At 53.5% G+C, this 18,269-nt stretch overlaps 1 protein-coding gene across 1 annotated transcript in view; it reads right to left on the bottom strand.

Annotated features, from left to right (window-relative positions):
* Positions 1 to 18,269, bottom strand: part of TBCD (tubulin folding cofactor D) — a 105,494-nt gene that overhangs the window by 72,562 nt on the left and 14,663 nt on the right. The window contains exons 7-13 of the mRNA XM_070394135.1: positions 16,596 to 16,725; positions 9,174 to 9,219; positions 6,814 to 6,946; positions 4,254 to 4,390; positions 3,082 to 3,142; positions 2,001 to 2,075; positions 132 to 226 (exon numbers count right to left, since the gene is read on the bottom strand). Of these exons, the coding sequence (XP_070250236.1) occupies positions 132 to 226; positions 2,001 to 2,075; positions 3,082 to 3,142; positions 4,254 to 4,390; positions 6,814 to 6,946; positions 9,174 to 9,219; positions 16,596 to 16,725 (677 nt within the window). The remainder of the gene's footprint in view (positions 1 to 131; positions 227 to 2,000; positions 2,076 to 3,081; positions 3,143 to 4,253; positions 4,391 to 6,813; positions 6,947 to 9,173; positions 9,220 to 16,595; positions 16,726 to 18,269) is intronic.

Here is an 18,269-nt window from a genome sequence, read left to right as displayed (position 1 = left end):
ACTGCCCGTCAGTGAGGGCACAGGCCTGGTTGTGAGCTCACACAGGCCATGCTGGGGAGATGGGGAGAGACGAGGCACCCACGTCTACAATAGTCCCGACGATTCAAAGCAAACGTACAGCAGGTACTCACCGTCCGGGAGTCGGGGAGGGAGCAGCAGGCCCCTTCTGCCCAGTTCTGCCAGCGCCAGACATCCACCATGCCAGGCGTTGTCCGTCTCCTGGAAACTGAGAGCACACAAAACCGTGAGACCACAGCGCTTTCTCCAGGCCCCGTATGCAGAAGTCCACACCTGATGCCCAGAAGCCTCACCAAAGCCCACCTGTGAGTTTAAAACATCAGCAGATACAGGAAATGCAATACTCCAATTTCACTGGAGAGCACTCGGCTGCTGCACTGGGAACCACAGCCCAGCTACAATCAGAGTTCATAGAAATGACAAAATAAAGGCAAAGTAGTATTTGAGCTTAAACTCAGGAGGACAAGAGAAGCTACACTAAGACTGCTAGACTGGAGAAAGACCCACACACCTGACCAGAGATGTGTCTTTTGGGAGAAAAAATGTTCAATGCATGGGGGAGGGGCTTCAGGAGGGAGGCTATGTGTGCAGCAGCGAAGGGGAGGGAGGAAAGGGGGGAGTTCCATACAAAGGAGCTTTAACTGACCAGAGGGAAGGAGCAGATAAAAGAGCTGGAGGCAGACAGCCACCCCTGGAGAAGGGGCCAGAGGAAAAGCTCCCAAATCCCGTCTGAGCTCCATCCTCTTTCAACAGCAAGACACTCCACCGTGGCCACAACAATGGCCACCCCCTCAGTGGCCACCCGGGGACACCTCTGTGCCCAGAAGGTCCCAGCACCATCAGCACGCCCATCACCACACCACCAGAACAGAACTCCAGGAAGATGCCCTCAACAAGCCAGAAGAACTGCCAGAAAAGACAGGGAAGTCTTGTTCCTCGTCCAGGGCCCCCCAGGCCCGACAAGACGTGTACGTTTCTGCGGGAAGTGAGATGTCTCCACGAGAAGACACCCCGACCACATTGCACCATTATTCTGAAAAAGATGACCTACATCTGACATCCTGTTCCCTGCACTCCTGACATTGTCACCAAGCAGGCTCCAGGCGAAGTCAAGAAGAAACCGCTGAGGAGGAGCACGGGCTCTGAGGGACGCTCGAGGAGCGGCCTCGGTGACCAACACACACAGCTGAGCACCCAGAAGTGCTGACGGTGCCCTTTCCATACTCAGCGGCAATCCTAGAAGAAAAGCCACCAGCTAATGAGGGAGGAGTGCAACCACTGGCCTAGCAAACAGCACCCGTTCTCCAAACACCTGCTTCTGAAACCAGGCATGACACTTAAGCATAAACCCCCGGGAGTAACTGCTCACTGCGCCCGTCTCCAATGCACGTGCATACACCTGGGAGCACCTTGCTGCCTGGGCTCTGCCCTGTCCCAACCTGCAGGCCCCAGGCTCACACCCGTGTCAAGGGCAGGCCGTCTGCCACCAGACTTCCTGCAAGGCTGGGACAGGTGCAACCCAACCACCACCACGTGTGGCTGTTGACATTGAAATTCAGCAAAATTAAAGTAAAACTTACAATTCAGACCTCAGTGATACCAGCCTCTTTTTATAGTTGCAATAGTCACAAGTGGCTCGTGGCTGCCCTAGAGGCAGATCCAGAACATTCCATCCTCACGAATGCTCCCTGGGACAGTGCAGACCACAGGTTCTCTCTAAGAATACCTATGTGTGTGTGTTCAAGACTGACTTTTTCCCTTAAGGTTTACGAAATGTAACAAAACCTAAGCTGATAAAATATATCAGAAATACCGGGAGTTCTCAAATTCACTTCAAACAGAAAAAAAAAAAAACGTAACTCTGGGGCTCTGACAAGAAGCTCAATTAAAGAAAATGCAAAAGGTTGGAGAGAAAAGCCACCACTTCCCGCCAGAAGTGCATCTCCCTCTCCCCTCCCCACCCCCACCCCGCCCGCACGTACCTGAAACAGTCCAGCACCGACCCCACCACGTCATCCGCCAGCTCCTGGGGAAGCCTTCCAGCCACCCTGCCGATTCTGGAAGAGAAGGGCCAGGGCGTTCGTCAGCACCGCCAGCCCATTGTGGAAGCACACGCCAGGCCAGGAGCCGTCCAGCCACCTCCCTCCCTCCAGAGACGGGGACGCAGAGGCTGACCCAAAGCCAGAGGCACACACTGCACTCCACAGTCACCTGCCCCACAGGACTCCACGAGGCTGCCACAAACACACCTCTGTGCGCCTCTAAGGTCGGATGCAAAGGGTGGGCACGCAGCACCCAGCACCTGCAGACCCTCCCACCTGGTGGGAGGCCCCACTTCCACCGTGGACGCCAACCATAGGCTCCCAACAGGCTACCGATGTGGGACCAGCATCCCTGCACAGGCCCTGCCGGCCAGGCCCTGGCCAAGCTCCCCAGGAAGGCCCCCCGCTCCAGCCCATCCCAGTCCAACGTGACTGTGGACTCAGAGGTTGCCCTGTGCCCCCTGCAGCCTGAGTGCTCGTGTATCTGGATGATCAGCACAGAAGCCCGGGGGAACCCCTCCCCCCCAGCATCCTCACTCCATTCTATGTTTCTCCACAAAAGAGGGCTCATGGACGTCTTCACCTCTATTGTGTACTTGGTCCCCCAGTGCCCTCACCCCACGGCAGATTCTGCCTTGTGGGAGGCCTGGCCCTGCTGGGCAGCACCTTCTGTGTCGGCATAACAGAGGGTGCCGGCCAGCCCCATCCTGCAGGCCCGGGGACTCAATGGGGCCTCGAGCGTCTGTGGGGGGTGGGGACACTGGCGGGTGGGACAGGCACACTGGCATATACTAATTCTGCCCATTCTAGACAAAAAAAACAAGACAAAAAAAACAAGGAAATAAAGGAGCCTCAAGTCAACCTCAGTGATTATCTTTAAAATTAGGACATAAAACAACAAATGTAAATTAGAAAAAACCCCAGTTCTCAGATTCCACATGAAGTGCTGAATTAGGTGAGGGGTCTCGTTCACAAGCCGCCAGCCCCCACACCCAGCACTCAGCGAGATGGCGTCACCTACCCTTTGGCCGCAGACCACCGCACGACCGTGTCCTTGTCCTTCAGCCCGACCAGCAGCTGCTCTGCAGAAGACAGGAAGGAAGGTCCGTGAGCGCCTGAGTCACTGCCTCCCCTCCCAGCTTCAGGCACCAGCCCTCACTTCACGGAGAGAGCACCATGGAGGGAATTGTGTTCATTCTAATGACAAGAAAAGCGCATTTCCTTCTCTGTTCTAACCATTTGAAGCCAACTTTTGCCATTGTGCCTCAGAAGCACATTCACCTGAGCGGCCCCAGGCACAAAGCACCAGGAAAGCCAGAGTCAACAGTGACCTGAGCCAGTGAGCAAGGCCCCCAGAAACACACAGGAGCCATACGGGGACAGGGACTTGAGGATGGGCCCGACTTTAGGAAAAGCCATGCAAAGGCCGGACGGAAGGAAGTTGGGATGGTGTCAGAGCCCTCACGGTAAGGGCCTTGCAAGCCCAGTGGGTAGAAACCTTGACAGAGGGCCCCAGGGAAGGCCTGCCATGGAGGAGGAACAGGAGCCTGTGCAGGCGGACGAGCTCTCTGTGATGGGCAGTCTGGGACCTTGGGGGTGCGATCGGGGAGGAGGTGAGACACTGCCCTTCAGCACAGGGAGCCTGGAGCAGTGAATGCCAGAGTGGGAGCTCATCGGTGAGAGCCAGAGACTGACCAGGAGTCGGCAGAGGCTGGCCCTGCCTGTGGGGCCTGGCCATGAGGCAGGGGTGGGGAAGCAGGCTCTGCTGATGACTCTGCCCCTGTGTTCAGCAGGAACCGCCACCTGGGGTGAGAGTGGGGCAGGTGGAGAGCTCTGTGAGGTGGGAGTGGGCAGCTGGGGCCAAGGAAGCTGAGCTCGGAGCACCAGGTGAGGCCTGGGAGTCTGATGTACACTGGGAGTGAGGTGGAAATGAAGGCCAATAGTGGGAGAATCTCAGGGTCCAGGACCCCAATGGCCACGGGTATGGATGTTCTCGTGGGGATGGGGCTGGACTGCAGGCCACATGCTCAATGGACACAAAGAAGGTCATGTGACAATGGCACAAATGGGCAAGTGGGGGTGCAGCCAACAGACTGACCTCAGAGCCTCCACCAAAGCGCTGCAGGGAGCAAGTGGGGCCAGAGCCTCGTCTCCCACCCACCCCGACAGCCGCTCAGGCTGCAGGCTACACACCTATCACACTCTCCACCTCCTCGGGGACGTCATAGCCCTCCTCGCTGTCAGGAGTCTCGACATGCGTCCGGGCCTCCCTCTGGCTCTGGGTGCTGGCCTGCAGGTTCGCAGCCAAGGAGCGGCAGCCACGCTGGTACCTGCAGGGACCACACTTGACCTTAGGCCCACTGTCATAGCTCAGAGCCTAGCAAACCATCTTGACAATGGAAATCGACAACTGAGTGTCACTTGGGATCTGCACCGAGACCACCAGGAAAAGATGACTAACCGTAGCCACAGAATCAGACCCAAACTCCCAAAGACTCAGAGTCCTCAGTGCCGGCTGTCACGTCTGCAGGTGGAAAGGAAGACAGGCGGCCTTGGAACCGCCCACAGGCCTCATCCTCACTCACAGCTGGCAGCACCTTGCCACACGCTCCACCTCCCAGCCCCACATCACCCTGGCGCTCCAGCTAGTCCACTGCCCTCACCCACAGACTGTCCTTCAGCACAGGGAGCCTATATTCTGTCCGCCACTCACAAGCCTCCTCCCAACCAGCAGAAGCCACCGGCACCATCACCCGCCAGCACAGGCTGGTTCAGCTGTATGATTCTGCCCAGCTCTTGACTCTCTTGCTGCCTCAGTTTCCCCACCTATACAATGCCCAACACAGAGGGCTGTGACAATGACAGATGAGAGGATGTGCACCCGCACTCAGACCAGGGCCTTTCCTTCTGGAAGGTGGCAAGCACACAGGACCTGCCTCGAGGTGGCTGGGACAGGCCTGGAGCATTAAGAGTGCCCAAGTCCAGTTACAGAACAAATGCTGGGGGCTGCAGCCTTAGGTCAACTCCAGAACCCAGGACTCGAACACCAGCTCGGACACTCAACTGTGGCCTCGAATGAGTCTCTTTCTGGATCTCAGTTTCCAACTTAGCAGGCAGCTCTCTGGGTTGATGTTTCTCTCCCAACTTAGCAGGGAGCTCCCACCTCCAAACAGTCACACAATCCCCTCCCTGGGGTCCCCCGGACCCAGTGACTGGCTTTTGTGGGGACATGGCTCTGCGATGAGCCATGAAGAGTCTCTGGCCTGTGTCCCGCTGACCCTCCCGCTCTATTAGCTGCCTTCAGAGAGGCCCCTGGGAGAAAACTGGGGGAGGAGCACGCCTGCCCTAGCCTGGAGATGACAGCAGCCCATCTACACCTTCAGGAAGTCTTGTGAGAGCCCCAGACAAGATGGCTCAGCAAAGCTACACCCAGACTCCTGACCTGCAGAAACGGTGATATTAAAAAGGCAATGTTTAAGCTGCTCAGTCTTAGGTTCTCTGTTATTCAGCTGTGATACTGTGATTTATAATAAATATACAGGGTGGGAAAAGTAGGTTTACAGCTGTGGGTATGTGAAACAGCTGTCTTTTGTTAACTTTTGTATTCTTTTCCATATTAACTGTAAACCTATTTTTTATGTGTGATCCTTTCCTTTTTTTTAAATTTTTTTTAATTTCTGAAGTTTTACATTTGTCTTCTTTTTCCCCAATTGACTTTCCCCTCCATTCCCACCCCAGGCAAGCCCCCACCGCCTCAGTGCCTGTGTCCACTGGATATGCTAATATGCATTCACACAGTGCTCTGGCTGCTCTCTAACCCCCTCCTCCCCTACCATTTGTCTCTGGATCTATTCTTGTTCATCAAATTATGTTGATCATTATATCCCACATATGCGTGGGATCATGTGATATTTATCTTTCTCCAACAGGCTTATTTCGCTTAGCATAATGCTCTCCAGTTCCATCCATGCTGTTGCAAATGGTAAAAGTTCCTTCTTTTTTATAGCGGCATAGTATTCCATTGTGGAGATGTACCATATTTTTTATGTTTTTTATTTGAGAAATAGAAAGATTGATGTGAAAGAGAAACATCAACCGGCTGCCTCGTGCACACAGCCTATTGCGGATGGAGCCCCCAACCCTGACATGTGCCCTGACCAGGAATGAACCAGCAACCTTGTGGTGCATGGACCCATGCTCAACCTACTAAGCAACACCAGCCAGGACTGTAAACCTACTTTTGCCCTACCCTAGGTATTGGGTTTTTGTCCATCTCTGGATTAAGCTGTCTTTTGTTATGTTAATGAGGTGGTTTTTAGAAAGCCCCTAAGGAAGGGGGCTGGTTGCCAGGGGAACCAAATACGTGGTTTGGAGGGTTAGGAGGGGAAAGGGACTGGAGGTTGAATCACTCCCCATTGGCTAATGATCTAACCAATTATATCTGTGTAATGGGGCCTCCATAAAAACCCAAAAGAATGGGGTTTGGGAAGCTTCCGGGTTGGTGAACAGGAGGTGGTGCTGGGAGGTGACACCTGGTGAGGCATGGAAGTGCCACCCGTCCCACACCTCCCCTGTGCATCTCTTCACTTGGCTGTTCCTTTCACAATCAGAAACACTCGAGAAGAAATGAAAGCAGAGGACACTCTACCCGTCAGTCTACTTCACCACCGCCACCAAAAACACAAAACACGGCCCCCGCCAAGTGACGCTTAGGACACACAGGACACTCACGGGCACGCCTTGGTCTACCAACCTCCACTTCGCCACCCTGGGTTTCAGGAAGGTCAGGCCCAGCCGCTGCACCAGCTTCACCCTGAGTTTCCGGAGCAGAGTCTGGTTGCTGTCAGGGATCCTGCAGCCGTCCAGGCACTTGAGAACAGTGGCAGCTGCGAACAACAGCACATGCGACTCAGTTTGGTGGAAGGATTTTACCCGCCCAAATCCAATGTGCAGCATCTGTGTTGGATGTCCACAGCATTTAAACCACAGACGATGCCACAGGACCCCGAAGGCAGTGATGGCCTCAGTTCACAATGAATCCCAAGCCCCGTGTCATGAAGACCCCTTCGTCCCATGTCATTTACAAGTGCAGCGAGAGTGAACCTGCTCAACTTTCTCCCGGTGAAGTAGCAGATCCAGAGGTGGGGAGAACAGAGCAGCCCCAGAGGGAGGGAGAAGGGGCTCTTCTCCATAGAGAACAGCCTACGCTACAGACTACAAAACATGACGCACATGACTCTGGGGTCGCTGCTGTTTGCTGTTGTTTGACAGGGGAGCCAGCATCGGGCATGAGTGGTCACAGCAGCGGGGGTGAGGCTGCCTGCCCGGAGGTCTCCACGGGCAGGGAAATGCTGCCAGGGCCGCTGGGGGGAATGAGATGGACCTCGGGGGAAGCTGAGGCCACGACGGTGAATGGAATGGCATCTCATGTGAGAGACGAGGAGGGCAGGGTTTCAAGACAAGTTGTAACAGCATCCGAGTAATTTCCTGAAAGGCCCAGTGTGCAGCCCTAACCGGGTGTAACTGACTGACTGAAAACAGACCCCTGCTCTGTGTACACAAGTCCACGGAGGACAGACAGCATGTGACGATGTTGGGCAATCACTGCTCCTTTTCTCAGGTGTGATAATGATACCAGGTTATGTCTTTGAAAGAGTCTCTGTCTGTTAGGGACACAGGTGCAGAGGCAGCAGGGGGTGGGTGAGGAGCAGCAGCAGTCTGAAGCCTCGATGGGAATGTGGGGTTCCCTGTGCCATCATCTCTCTGACTGTGTACGTGCCACAAAGTGTCCATGATGAAAACTCCTTTTAGAAAGTAGACTCTACTAGTCAAATCTGATTCCTACATCTCCTAAAACACAGAAATCCCTCTGCGACCAGGTAGCACACCTCTCTGCAGCCTTATTTTTATAAGTTGAGGTTCTATATAAAATTAAGAGAATGAAGTAAAAGCACAAAAGATGTGGCCAGCCAAACAGGTTTGGCTCAGTGGACAGAGCGTCGGCCTACAGACTGAAGGGTCCCGGGTTCGGTTCCGGTCGAGGGCATGTACCTTGGCTGCGGGCACATCCTCAGTGGGAGGTGTGCAGGAGGCGGCTGGTCGATGTTTCTCTCTCACCGATGTTTCTGGCTCTCTATCCCTCTCCCTCCCTCTCTGTAAAAAATCAATAAAATATATTTAACCCTTTGCACTCCGAACCATTCTGGACATTGGCTACCAGCTACTCGACGCTACTTTGCGGCGGAAACGTGCATTTACAGACCCTCGTATTATTTAGTATAATTTTGGAACCAAGTAACGTATTATAATGATATTGGACTTATATGAATTGGGTGACATCGAGGAATGTATATTTGCAAAAAAAACAATATTTTATTGTTTATAATTTTGTACAGTATGATAAGTTTTGTAACACTCCCCAATATGCATTGCAGGCTGATTAGTGCATGTTTGACAGTAATAAGTGGTTTGACGCCTGCCACCAGGTGTTTTCCTGTTAGAACACACAATGCAGTCCCGTTTTCTTTGTCCCACATCGGGAATATGTAGTTTATTGTTTAATCCGACACAAAACCCGCTGACATTTCTTGTATATATCTTAGTAACTTTACGATATTTTGATTTAATTTCTTGTGCCATTTCAAGATAAAACTTCAGGGAAACATGCATGTCTCAAAAAGTTGCGTTGAAATAACTCAATTCCCCGTAATCACTAATAAACTGCAATGTCCCCTGAGAGGGGACATCCGAGTGATATGCTAGAATTCCGATGTCCCCTGAGAGGGGACAGCGGAGTGCAAAGGGTTAAAAAAAAGATGTGGCCATATCTACAGGAAGAACACAGCTGTGACTGGGACCCCAGGAAGTGAGCCAAGTCACTGGAATCCAAACCCAGCGTCAGGAGCCCTGACCTCCTGGAAAAAGCCCAAAAGTCAGCTTATTCCCCCAAGGTCCACCTCATCCCCCCAGCGGCCCACACACACACACAAAGCAAAAAACTACAAACTAGGACAGTGTCCTGCTACAGCATGTGATAGATTTCTGCACCTGCAAATAACACGTTAAACAGATAAACTCCCAAGGCAAACACACCCTCTTAAAAATGAGCCTTACCATAGGGTAAACAGTCATCACGTTTTCCATGCTTAAATATTTGTGCCTAAGAAAAAAAGAAGTTCTATTAAAATGTTGCAGATTCATTTACAAATTTAAAAAAAATCAAGACAATCCTCTGCTCCTTCCATAATTTCTCCTCTGGCCACTCACCACCGAAAAGCAAGAGAGCAGTTTCTGAACTGATGAAAGGAGGAGTTACAGAGACGGGAGAAGAAAGCCTCCGCAAGGGCATCGACAACAGGGGTGCGGTCACGGACGGGGCTTCATCGGGACACGTGCCCGCACTGAAGTTATCAGGAGGAGAGTAAGGCACCTCACTAGGCTTCTACGAGTACCTGTGCATAAAGGTACCCAAGGACACGAGCTGAGGTCCAAGTGTCTCCCACAAAGGTAGGACCCAAGGACTTGTGTCTGACGTCTCACCCATTCTCAGTCTATAAAGGCCTCTGGCATCGGGAGCAGAGACAAGATACCCCTGGGGCCCAGGCCTACCAGCCTTTCCACAGAATCCACACACACAAACAACGGCTGCTGTTTTAAACCACAGGCTTGGGGGTGACATAATGAATTCCCTACTTAGGGACCATGTGAGGGACTGAAATGTCACCCTGCAGGCAAGGGGGCTACTGCCTAATCCTGGACACAGTGACACCATCACATTCTAATTGGACAGACTGACACTGCGCAGTAAGGAGGGCACGTGGAAGGGGATGGAACTAAATGTGAGGCCTTTCCAGGAAAGCTCACGAGAGGCCTGAAGTAGGACAGAAAGTGTGCAGGGAAGGACGGGCAGATGCCCGGTGGTTAGGGGAGAACTGACAGCACTGACTCCTGCTAGAGCACCTCTGGTCTCACTCACTGAGCAAGAATCTTAAATGCTCTGAAATGCAAAACGCTCTCACAGGTGAACATTCTGTCTCTCTCTTTTTTTTAATCCTCAACCGAGGATATGTTTTTATTGATTTTGAGAGAGGGGGGAAGGGCGAGAAAGAAAGGAGGGGGAGAGAGAGATCGATGTGAGAAACATTGATTGATCTGTTGCTTCCTGAACGTGCCCTGACCAGGAATCGAACCTGCTTTTTTTTTTTTTTTTTTTTTTGGTGTACAGAATGACGCTCAAACCAACTGAGCCAGCCACCCACCCAGAGCTAAACATTCTTTATTTGCCAAATTCCTGACATGAACAGACCAGGAGGGCAGAAGGGATGAAAAAGGAGGAACAAAAATCAATTAGGACAAGGACTTTGTTTTTGTTTGTGGGTGTTTTTCACCTAAAAATGGGGCCATCATCACTACCCTTCACCCGAGCGTGCTCCGAGACTGTGAGCCTAGCACCAGGAGGAAGCGGTCGGACAGAAGGCACCAGACTGAGCCGCCTGCAGAAAGCACGCCCGTCAGAGGCCAAGGGCACCCGGCTGCGAGGAAGCAGCAGCACCACAGCTGAAAATGCCCACACATCTGTTGTGTTTAGAAACCAGCACAGCTCAGGTGCAAACAGCATGAGTTTCCTGGTGATCATTCTAAACAACCACCCCTTTTGATTGCTACCCTCCCGCTTCCCCTCCCCGGGGCATGTTCGCCCGGCGGGTGAATCACAGTGTCAGCGGCTCAGGAGCAGGTCCATCCAGCTGCCAAGCAGGAGATGCTGGTCCGAGGTTCCCTGAAGCACCATCAAGTCAAGGCCAAGAAAAGCAGCTCCACCCCAGGCCCAGGGAGAAAGGGCCCACAGCACATAACTCATGGCGCCCGTGAATTCTCCTGTGAGGTGTGCACACTGGACCCCGCTGGGCACCTCACTGCCCTGTCCCTGGTCCCTCAGGAAGAGCTCAGAGCAGACAGGACAGAGCTTGGGCGGACGGGCTCCTGAGTCTCCTGTGTCTCACCCCAAAGCTGAGCGGTGGTACCATGCCCTGTTGTGACAGTCGTGACACACAAAGAGGATGAAACAAACAGGAAGGACCATCAGCACCCACAGCAACCAGCTCCAGGCTGGACGCCTTTTCAGGCATGGCCCATGGCCCTCACCTGTGGGAAGAGCCCACCCAGGGCCACACCTTCCCTGCAGGGCAGCAAGGCTGAACTGGGGCCTTGTCCTTTACTAACAGCCAAAGCACTTTACACAGGATCCCAGCACTCCCGCCCGAGGCCCCTCCAGGTGTTCCAGGAGAGAACCTTCCACTACCACCCACTGCAACCTGAAAGTGAGGGGCATCTCAAAGGGCCCCGCGCCGCCTCCCCAAGAAGTAACAGCAGACAGACACTGGACAGAGAGCACAGAGCCGTGGGGCAGCCAGTGAGCACCAAGCCTGGAAAGGAGGGAAGAGCCTCACCGCACAGCCCAGCCCACCCCAGCACAGCCGGGACCCAGCATCCTGGTTTGAGGCAGGGCTGGGGAGGAGGGAGAAGCGACAGAAAGCCAACAACTCTGAACACATGGGTGTGAAGCAGAGGTGCACAGGACCAAGGGAAGAAACAAGAACTGAGGGTCGGGTCAAGGGTGAATGAGGGAGAAGCGTCAGCAGCCCACGGACAGGGCCTGAGGGACACCTGCAATCGGGCCGGGGAGGTCAGCAGGAACCATGCCCTTAGAAAGGCAGCCACAGGCTGGTGGAAGCGGCATGGCGCCCCCAGGGCCTGCAGAGGAGGCCATGGGCCAGGAACAGGGGACACCAGCCACCAGGCCCTCTATGTGCTCCCCCATCAGAGAGGCCCCTTGCCCTCCAAGCCTGGGCCCGGCCAGGCTGCCTGTGAGCAGACACCTGTCCAGCAGGACACGTAGCCTCAGTACACAGCAGGTGTACAAACCCAGCCTGCCAGTGAATTAAAGGCGTGCCCCACAGCACACAGGTTTCAACAAGACTCATGCCACCCCCGTGCTGCCTGCTCCACGAAGAATGCTGAGTTACATTAAATTAAAATAATGTCAGAGCTGGCTGCTCTGTGAGGATACCTCCTTTCACCTGAATTCTACATTTGCAAATAGTCAAATGGTTCTCAGCACATTCTCCTTCACCCAGAACCCTGCCCCAGGCTAGTGTTGTGACAAAGAAGCCCAATTTGGACAATGTGTCCTCTGGCCAAACTGAACCTTAAAGGAAACCATTGGGTGCTATTCTCCAAGGAACACTAAAAGGAATCAAAGCCGCCATGAGAACTGTTTTGGATAATCGAGTGGCTTCTTTTTATCTTCAAAGAACCAACATACAGTCATTAGTCTTCACACCACCCTCTGAGCTAAGAGGTTTGTTATTTCTCTTCTACAGGTGGGTGTGGAGCAAGGCCCTCACCTCTGCCTGGGGTCACTGGTGTTGCTACAGAGTCTCCAGGCTCCAGACTGGCCCACTTACATCAGCTCCTTGGGGCAGCCAAGTGCCCAGGGCAGAGCCACTGGAGGCTGGAGCTGGGCGGTCCAGGCTCCGGGGCAGCTGCTCCCACCTGGGCAGAGGCGATGGCACTGCCCCTCAGTGCACTGGGGAGGCTGCAGGTGCTCTCGGCCTGTTGCTTACCAGGCTTTATATGTGGTTGTTTGCTACTGTTTCCCCTTTAACAAGAGGTAGCCTCTTGTCAATGATAAACAAACTCCTTGTGATGGGGAGATGCAATCCCAACAGCTGGTGAACAGGAGAGCAGTCTGCAGCCCCGGCTGGCAGCAGCAGCACTTCGCCTGGGAAGACCCTGGCTTTGGCGGTAGGCGTTCCCGCCCCCTCCCAGCCCTTGCAGGGTGCAGACAGAATCTCCCATCAGCAGTGCAAGCCGAGATGGCAGCACCTCCACCAAGTGAGCATGGCCACAGCAGAGCCAAGTGACAGCCATTCTCGGTTTTAACGTTTGTTTTCCTCCCTTGAATTTCCTCAGCTGGCATTAATCCTAACGTTTCGATCGGGACTAAACCGAAGGTGCTTTAAAAGCTGGAGCAAAGGGCCTTGCAGTGCAACCAGGTTGCCAAACACTTGTTTCCCTCCCACAGGAGTTAAAAATCATCGCTGCAAGAGGCATGTGCTTCAAGGGAAATACAAGTTAACTCCTAGTTTCGATGGTACTTGTTACGAGTTCACCTGTTTCGCCTAACCCACACTAATGAACAGGTGGATAAAAACGAAGCCAAGTGCATCAAAGGGAACAGCTGAAATCCTGAAGCACAACACGCCTGCAAGTTTCATCATGCACAGCAGACGCCCGGCCTCTGCGGTTCAGGTCTGACGAGCTCATGGCGAAACCGCTCGCTCACCCAGGAGAGCTCTGCGCTCGGCTTGGCTTCCTCATGCCCAGGTGGCAGCAACAGCAATTAGACCAAATTGCTCCTTCAATTAAAGAAAAGGAAACAGGACACAACCCAGAAAGACCCTAGACTTCCCAAAGGGGATGTGCCTGCCCTGCGGCCACTGCTTCCGGCAGTTTCATGCGTTCACTTCCCAGGAACTCCACGGCTGCGTCAGGCATTTGCTCACTCTCTCCAGCAGCTCGCCTCTCAGATGGCTGAGGTGCGGCCCACACGCCACCCAGTGCCCTGCCTGGGGAGGGGGCACACCTTCCTCATCCTTTGCCCACACAGGGGTGGGGGCAGAAGGCTGAGCTCCTTTAAGCCTTGAGGACGTCCTTTTATTCCTCAGGGACAGGAAACAGAGGCCTTCCCTTCGCCTAAGTACGGAGCTCCGAGAGCCAAATAAGCGCACTCCCCACCCCTGGCTGGGGGGCCATGGGAGAGAATGCCAGCCCTCCCACAGCTGGAAGCAGGCTTGGTATTGCTGTTTAATGTCCAGGCCTGCCATTTGGGAATTTAAAACACACACACACACACAAAAAAAAACAGAAAATGGGGGAACTCTTGATGAGCAACAAAAATGTGAGAAAAAAAGAAACCTGTGGACAGAGTGGCCCCAGGACCTTCTCGAGCCAAGGAATATGCTTCAAGGGAAAGAAAGCTCCACTCCTAGTTTTCACAGTACTTGTCACAAGTTCACCTTTTCACCGAGCCTACACTAATGATCAGGCGGATAAAAATAAAGCCGGAGCCAGGGACGAGGAAGCCATTGGGGCATTCTCACAGGGGCTGAGCACACAGGTCCTCCACACCCACCCTCACTGCCTGGCACAGGGAACCTGCCTCTCTGCCTGCAGGTGCCTAGGGCAGTGCCACACTCGGTGGGTCTGTCCCTGCAGGCCACAGTGGATTGACTGACAGGCTACACTTTGTCAGACCTTCCATGGTTTTTCCATGACCTAACACTTCTTAATGTGACTCATGCAAAAAAATTAGGACTCCACTTATACCCAAACCTTCAAATAAACCCTCTCAACCCCATCCACCCTCCTTCACCAGAATTATCTCCAACATAAATGCACTGCCCCAGGATCCACGCCACAATGGTCCAGTGGGCACACGCCATGACCTGCACCACCCCTCCCTGCACTCCACACTGGGCGTCCTCCCAGGAGAGCCTCCCCCTGGCCAACTTCCATCACAGCAATTAAACCGAAAATCCCAGTAAAATCCTAACCACCACCACCCCCCAATGCGGCTGGAATGAGAGCTACCTGTGGCACAGGCAGTGTATCCGCCCAAGAAGAATACCCGTGTTCATCCATACGACACATGTGCAGACAAAATTTTAAAGACCTCATAAACAAAAACATTTAAGTTATTACATTGTTTTTAGAAAACTATTGTTACCCACCCAAGAAAACTGAAGAGACATGCTCAAACACTTACATACTCAAGTTCAGATTAGCATTAGCCACAACCACGAGAGCTAAGATACCCAGAAGTGGACTATTATCTGGGCATGAACAGGAACGAAGCCCTGAAGGCACCATGTGGATGAGCCTGACAGCATCACAGTAACTGAGAGGAGCCAGACACCAAGGGTGCAGTGTGTGCTTCCATTTGTGAGGCGTCCAGAATCAACGAACCATGGTGGGGCTAAGGCAAGGCTGGAGGAGACTGCTGATGGGTGTGGAGTTTCCTTTATAGGGGTGATGAGAATATTCTGGAATTAGATGTATAGTTCAGTGGCTCTACCATCACCACAACAGTTTCTTTCAAATTGAAATAGAGCATACATCTATTCATAGAATGGACAAAAGCATGAAAAACACATTCCGTCAACAGGAATTCTGGAAATGTTTTATTTTTCCAGATTTTCTTTCTTTTTTTTTAAATTGATTTCAGAGAGGAAGGGAGAGGGAGAGAGAGGTAGAAACATCAATGATGAGAGAGAATCATGGATCGGCTGCCTCCTGCATGACCCACACTTAGGACCGAGCCCACAACCTGGGCACATGCCCTGACCGGGAATCGAACCATGACCTCCTGGTTCATAGGTCGGTGCTCAACCACTGAGCCATGCTGGCTGGGCCAGATTTTCTTTTTAAATGTCTCAAATATTCTCCTCATTTGAATGGCAATCCCTCCTGAAGACAATGGTAACAGGAAAGAAAAGAACAGGTGCCGAGAACATTTCTGAGACCAAGCAGTCAGCTCCCTCGGTGCCCAGAGCGTTGGGGAGAAAGGGCTTTCCTCGAGAGGGGCCCGTGGCAGGCCAGCCATCACAGCTTACCTCCCACCTCCATGCCCACTGCCTGGGTTATTATACCATCGCCCCACTTTCCACCAGCCCTCCTGGCCTCCTACACCTCATCAGAACCTGCAGCAGCCAACACCCAAGATCATGACATCACACTGAGTCACGGGTCCGAACACCTCCATTTAAACGCAGTCCAAAGTGTCCTGTTCTCCTGAAAGTGGGCCGTCGGCCTCTACAGCCTCACAGACAAAGGCAGGACCCACTTCACCCACTGCAATGACAGAGCAGGAGGTGGAGCGCACGAGAGCTGCAGAGGCTGTCCACTCCCTCGGGGGCGGGGGGAGCCAGCCCGAGAGAGCGCTTCATGGCATGGGCAGCCCCTCTTCTACGGAACTTAAACTAGATCCTTCCTCGTTAGTTAGAAGCAGGACGGCCAGGAAAGGGTAGATGTAGGCTCTGTGTTTAACACCCTAACCTGAGTATCTGCAAAAACTAAGTTTTAAATCACCTGCCTGATTTCATTAGAGCCGTTCCAATAATTATACTCCCTTACAGCAGGAAACCCCAGAAGGACACGCCCCTGTCAGCCCGCCCACCGGCCTGCTCGCCACAGCTCCTTGGGCACCACTGCCCCCTGGCGGCAACATGCAGGCTGACGCGGCCCATCTCCACTGGAGCAGAAAGCCCTCGCTGACAACCCATGGCCAGCCCTGGGCAGCCTGAAGGTCCAGTCCAAAGCAGCGAAAAAGGCACTCGGTTCACTGTCCTGTCAGGGCTGAATACCTTCCTATGTTCCAGCCACTTCAGAATGGAGTCAGGTCAACAGAACTCGTCCCCCTGTTTGGGCGGCTCCACAGCTGCCCACTGACAGCCCCTCCCCCAGGGCAGTGTTTACCAGGGCCTGCAGCATCCCGTCCATGGTGATGACGCCCTCGATGGTCTGGAAGGAGGAGCGGGCCAAGGTGCACAGGCTCCAGTCCAGGAAATCCGCCATCTTCTGTTTGACATCGGGCCGTGTGATAAACCTGCCAGAAGGGAACACAGGCAGGTAGCGGCTCAACCCAGGCCCAACCTAGGAGAACTCACCAACACCCCAACCTACGAAACGAAGACACTGCCCCAACTGTGGTCCTCAGGTAGCGATCTCCCCCCCCCCCCGCCCCCCCAGACCTCTCTGCAGTCCCGCGCAGTCCCCACCACCCCCAGCTCCTCCCCACTGGCCTCCACTCATCCCGAGGCCCCATTCACCACGAGACTACCTTTGCCTACCCCCATGGCTGCCCTGGGCCCCATCAGTGTCCACTCCTCAGCCCTCCCTCCTCCCCGGAATGCCGTGCCCCACATGCAAGGCCTGGCCCAGCAGCAGGCCCCGCAGGCCTCCCCCTGCATCTGCCGTGGGTCTCCCTTCCCCATGACAGAGCTCCAGCTGGTGTCCATGGCCCCACATCCCTGACATCTGCTCAGCTCTACACCCTCCGCACTCAGATGGGTGTGCTGGCTCTCCCCCACCCTCTGTACACCTGGCCTGGGCTGGCAGCCACCCTCCAGCGCCCACACCAAGAGCTCCATTCCTCCCCAGCCCATCCACACGCCAATCCCAGCTCTCTGACTCAGTGGCTCAGGCTGAGCCCCTGCCTCCTAGGGGAGCTTGCAGTCTGGGGGCAGAAACATAGGAAACAAGCAAATAACGTGAAGAAAACAGCTGAGTAAGGGGAGGGTGGGAGACAGTGCAGCCTCCAAGAAGTCCAGGGACATGTGACCAGAGAACGTCAGAAGGAGGCCTCTGTAAGGAGCTCACACTCCCCTCGGGAGCCCCACAGAACACACGGGAGGGGTGGTTGGCCCTAACGACACGGAAGCACATGCTTGGGGTTCAGGCTTGATACCTGGCAGGGGGCTTGCAGGAAGCAGCCAATCAAGTTTGCCTTCTCACATGAGTGTTTCTCGCTCCCTCTCCCTTCCTCTCTCTCTCTAAAAATCTAAACTATTTTTAAAAAGGAATATGTTTACAGGAGCGGTCCCAAAGACACAGATAAACAAAAATGGGGAAGATATCCACCCCACAGATAAAAATACACATTTATGGGAACAGATTCTTCTACACAAAGATCTTTGAATCCTCTGCTTCCTTCCCTTTCAGAAGTGATATCACAGCCCCACCTGCTCACACACCGAGCTCAGCCAACACGTGCGGGTATCTCAGAGATAAGCCCCAGAAGAACAACTAGAACGATTATCAGCAAAACCTTAACTACAGAACTAGACGTAGCAGAGGAACAAAGGATGCCTCGGCAAAGCATCCATGGGACAGACGGCCACTCCGGACCATCGTGGACTCTATGACCACACGCTGATAACTCAGTCAGCTGGTCTAAGAGGGCAACAGCACAGGTAAGGTGACAAGCCCTGTTCTGTGTAAGAACTTACTGTGGTTTTTCGTTTGTTTGTCTGTTTGTTTTTCACATCCGAGAATTTTATTGGACATGGCTCTGGGCCTGGCAGGCCCGGCTCATGGCCCCCCAGCTAGGGCTGGAGGACAGTGGTTCCATACAAAACAATCTCAGAGCAC

Source organism: Myotis yumanensis, unplaced genomic scaffold (assembly GCF_028538775.1).
Source record: "Myotis yumanensis isolate MYYU_CA2020_CCGP unplaced genomic scaffold, mMyoYum1.0.hap1 SCAF_16, whole genome shotgun sequence".
In the NCBI taxonomy this organism is placed as follows: Eukaryota; Metazoa; Chordata; class Mammalia; order Chiroptera; family Vespertilionidae; genus Myotis; species Myotis yumanensis.
The sequence above is the reverse complement of the archived record's forward strand: the minus strand, read 5'-3'. Positions and strand labels throughout refer to the sequence as shown.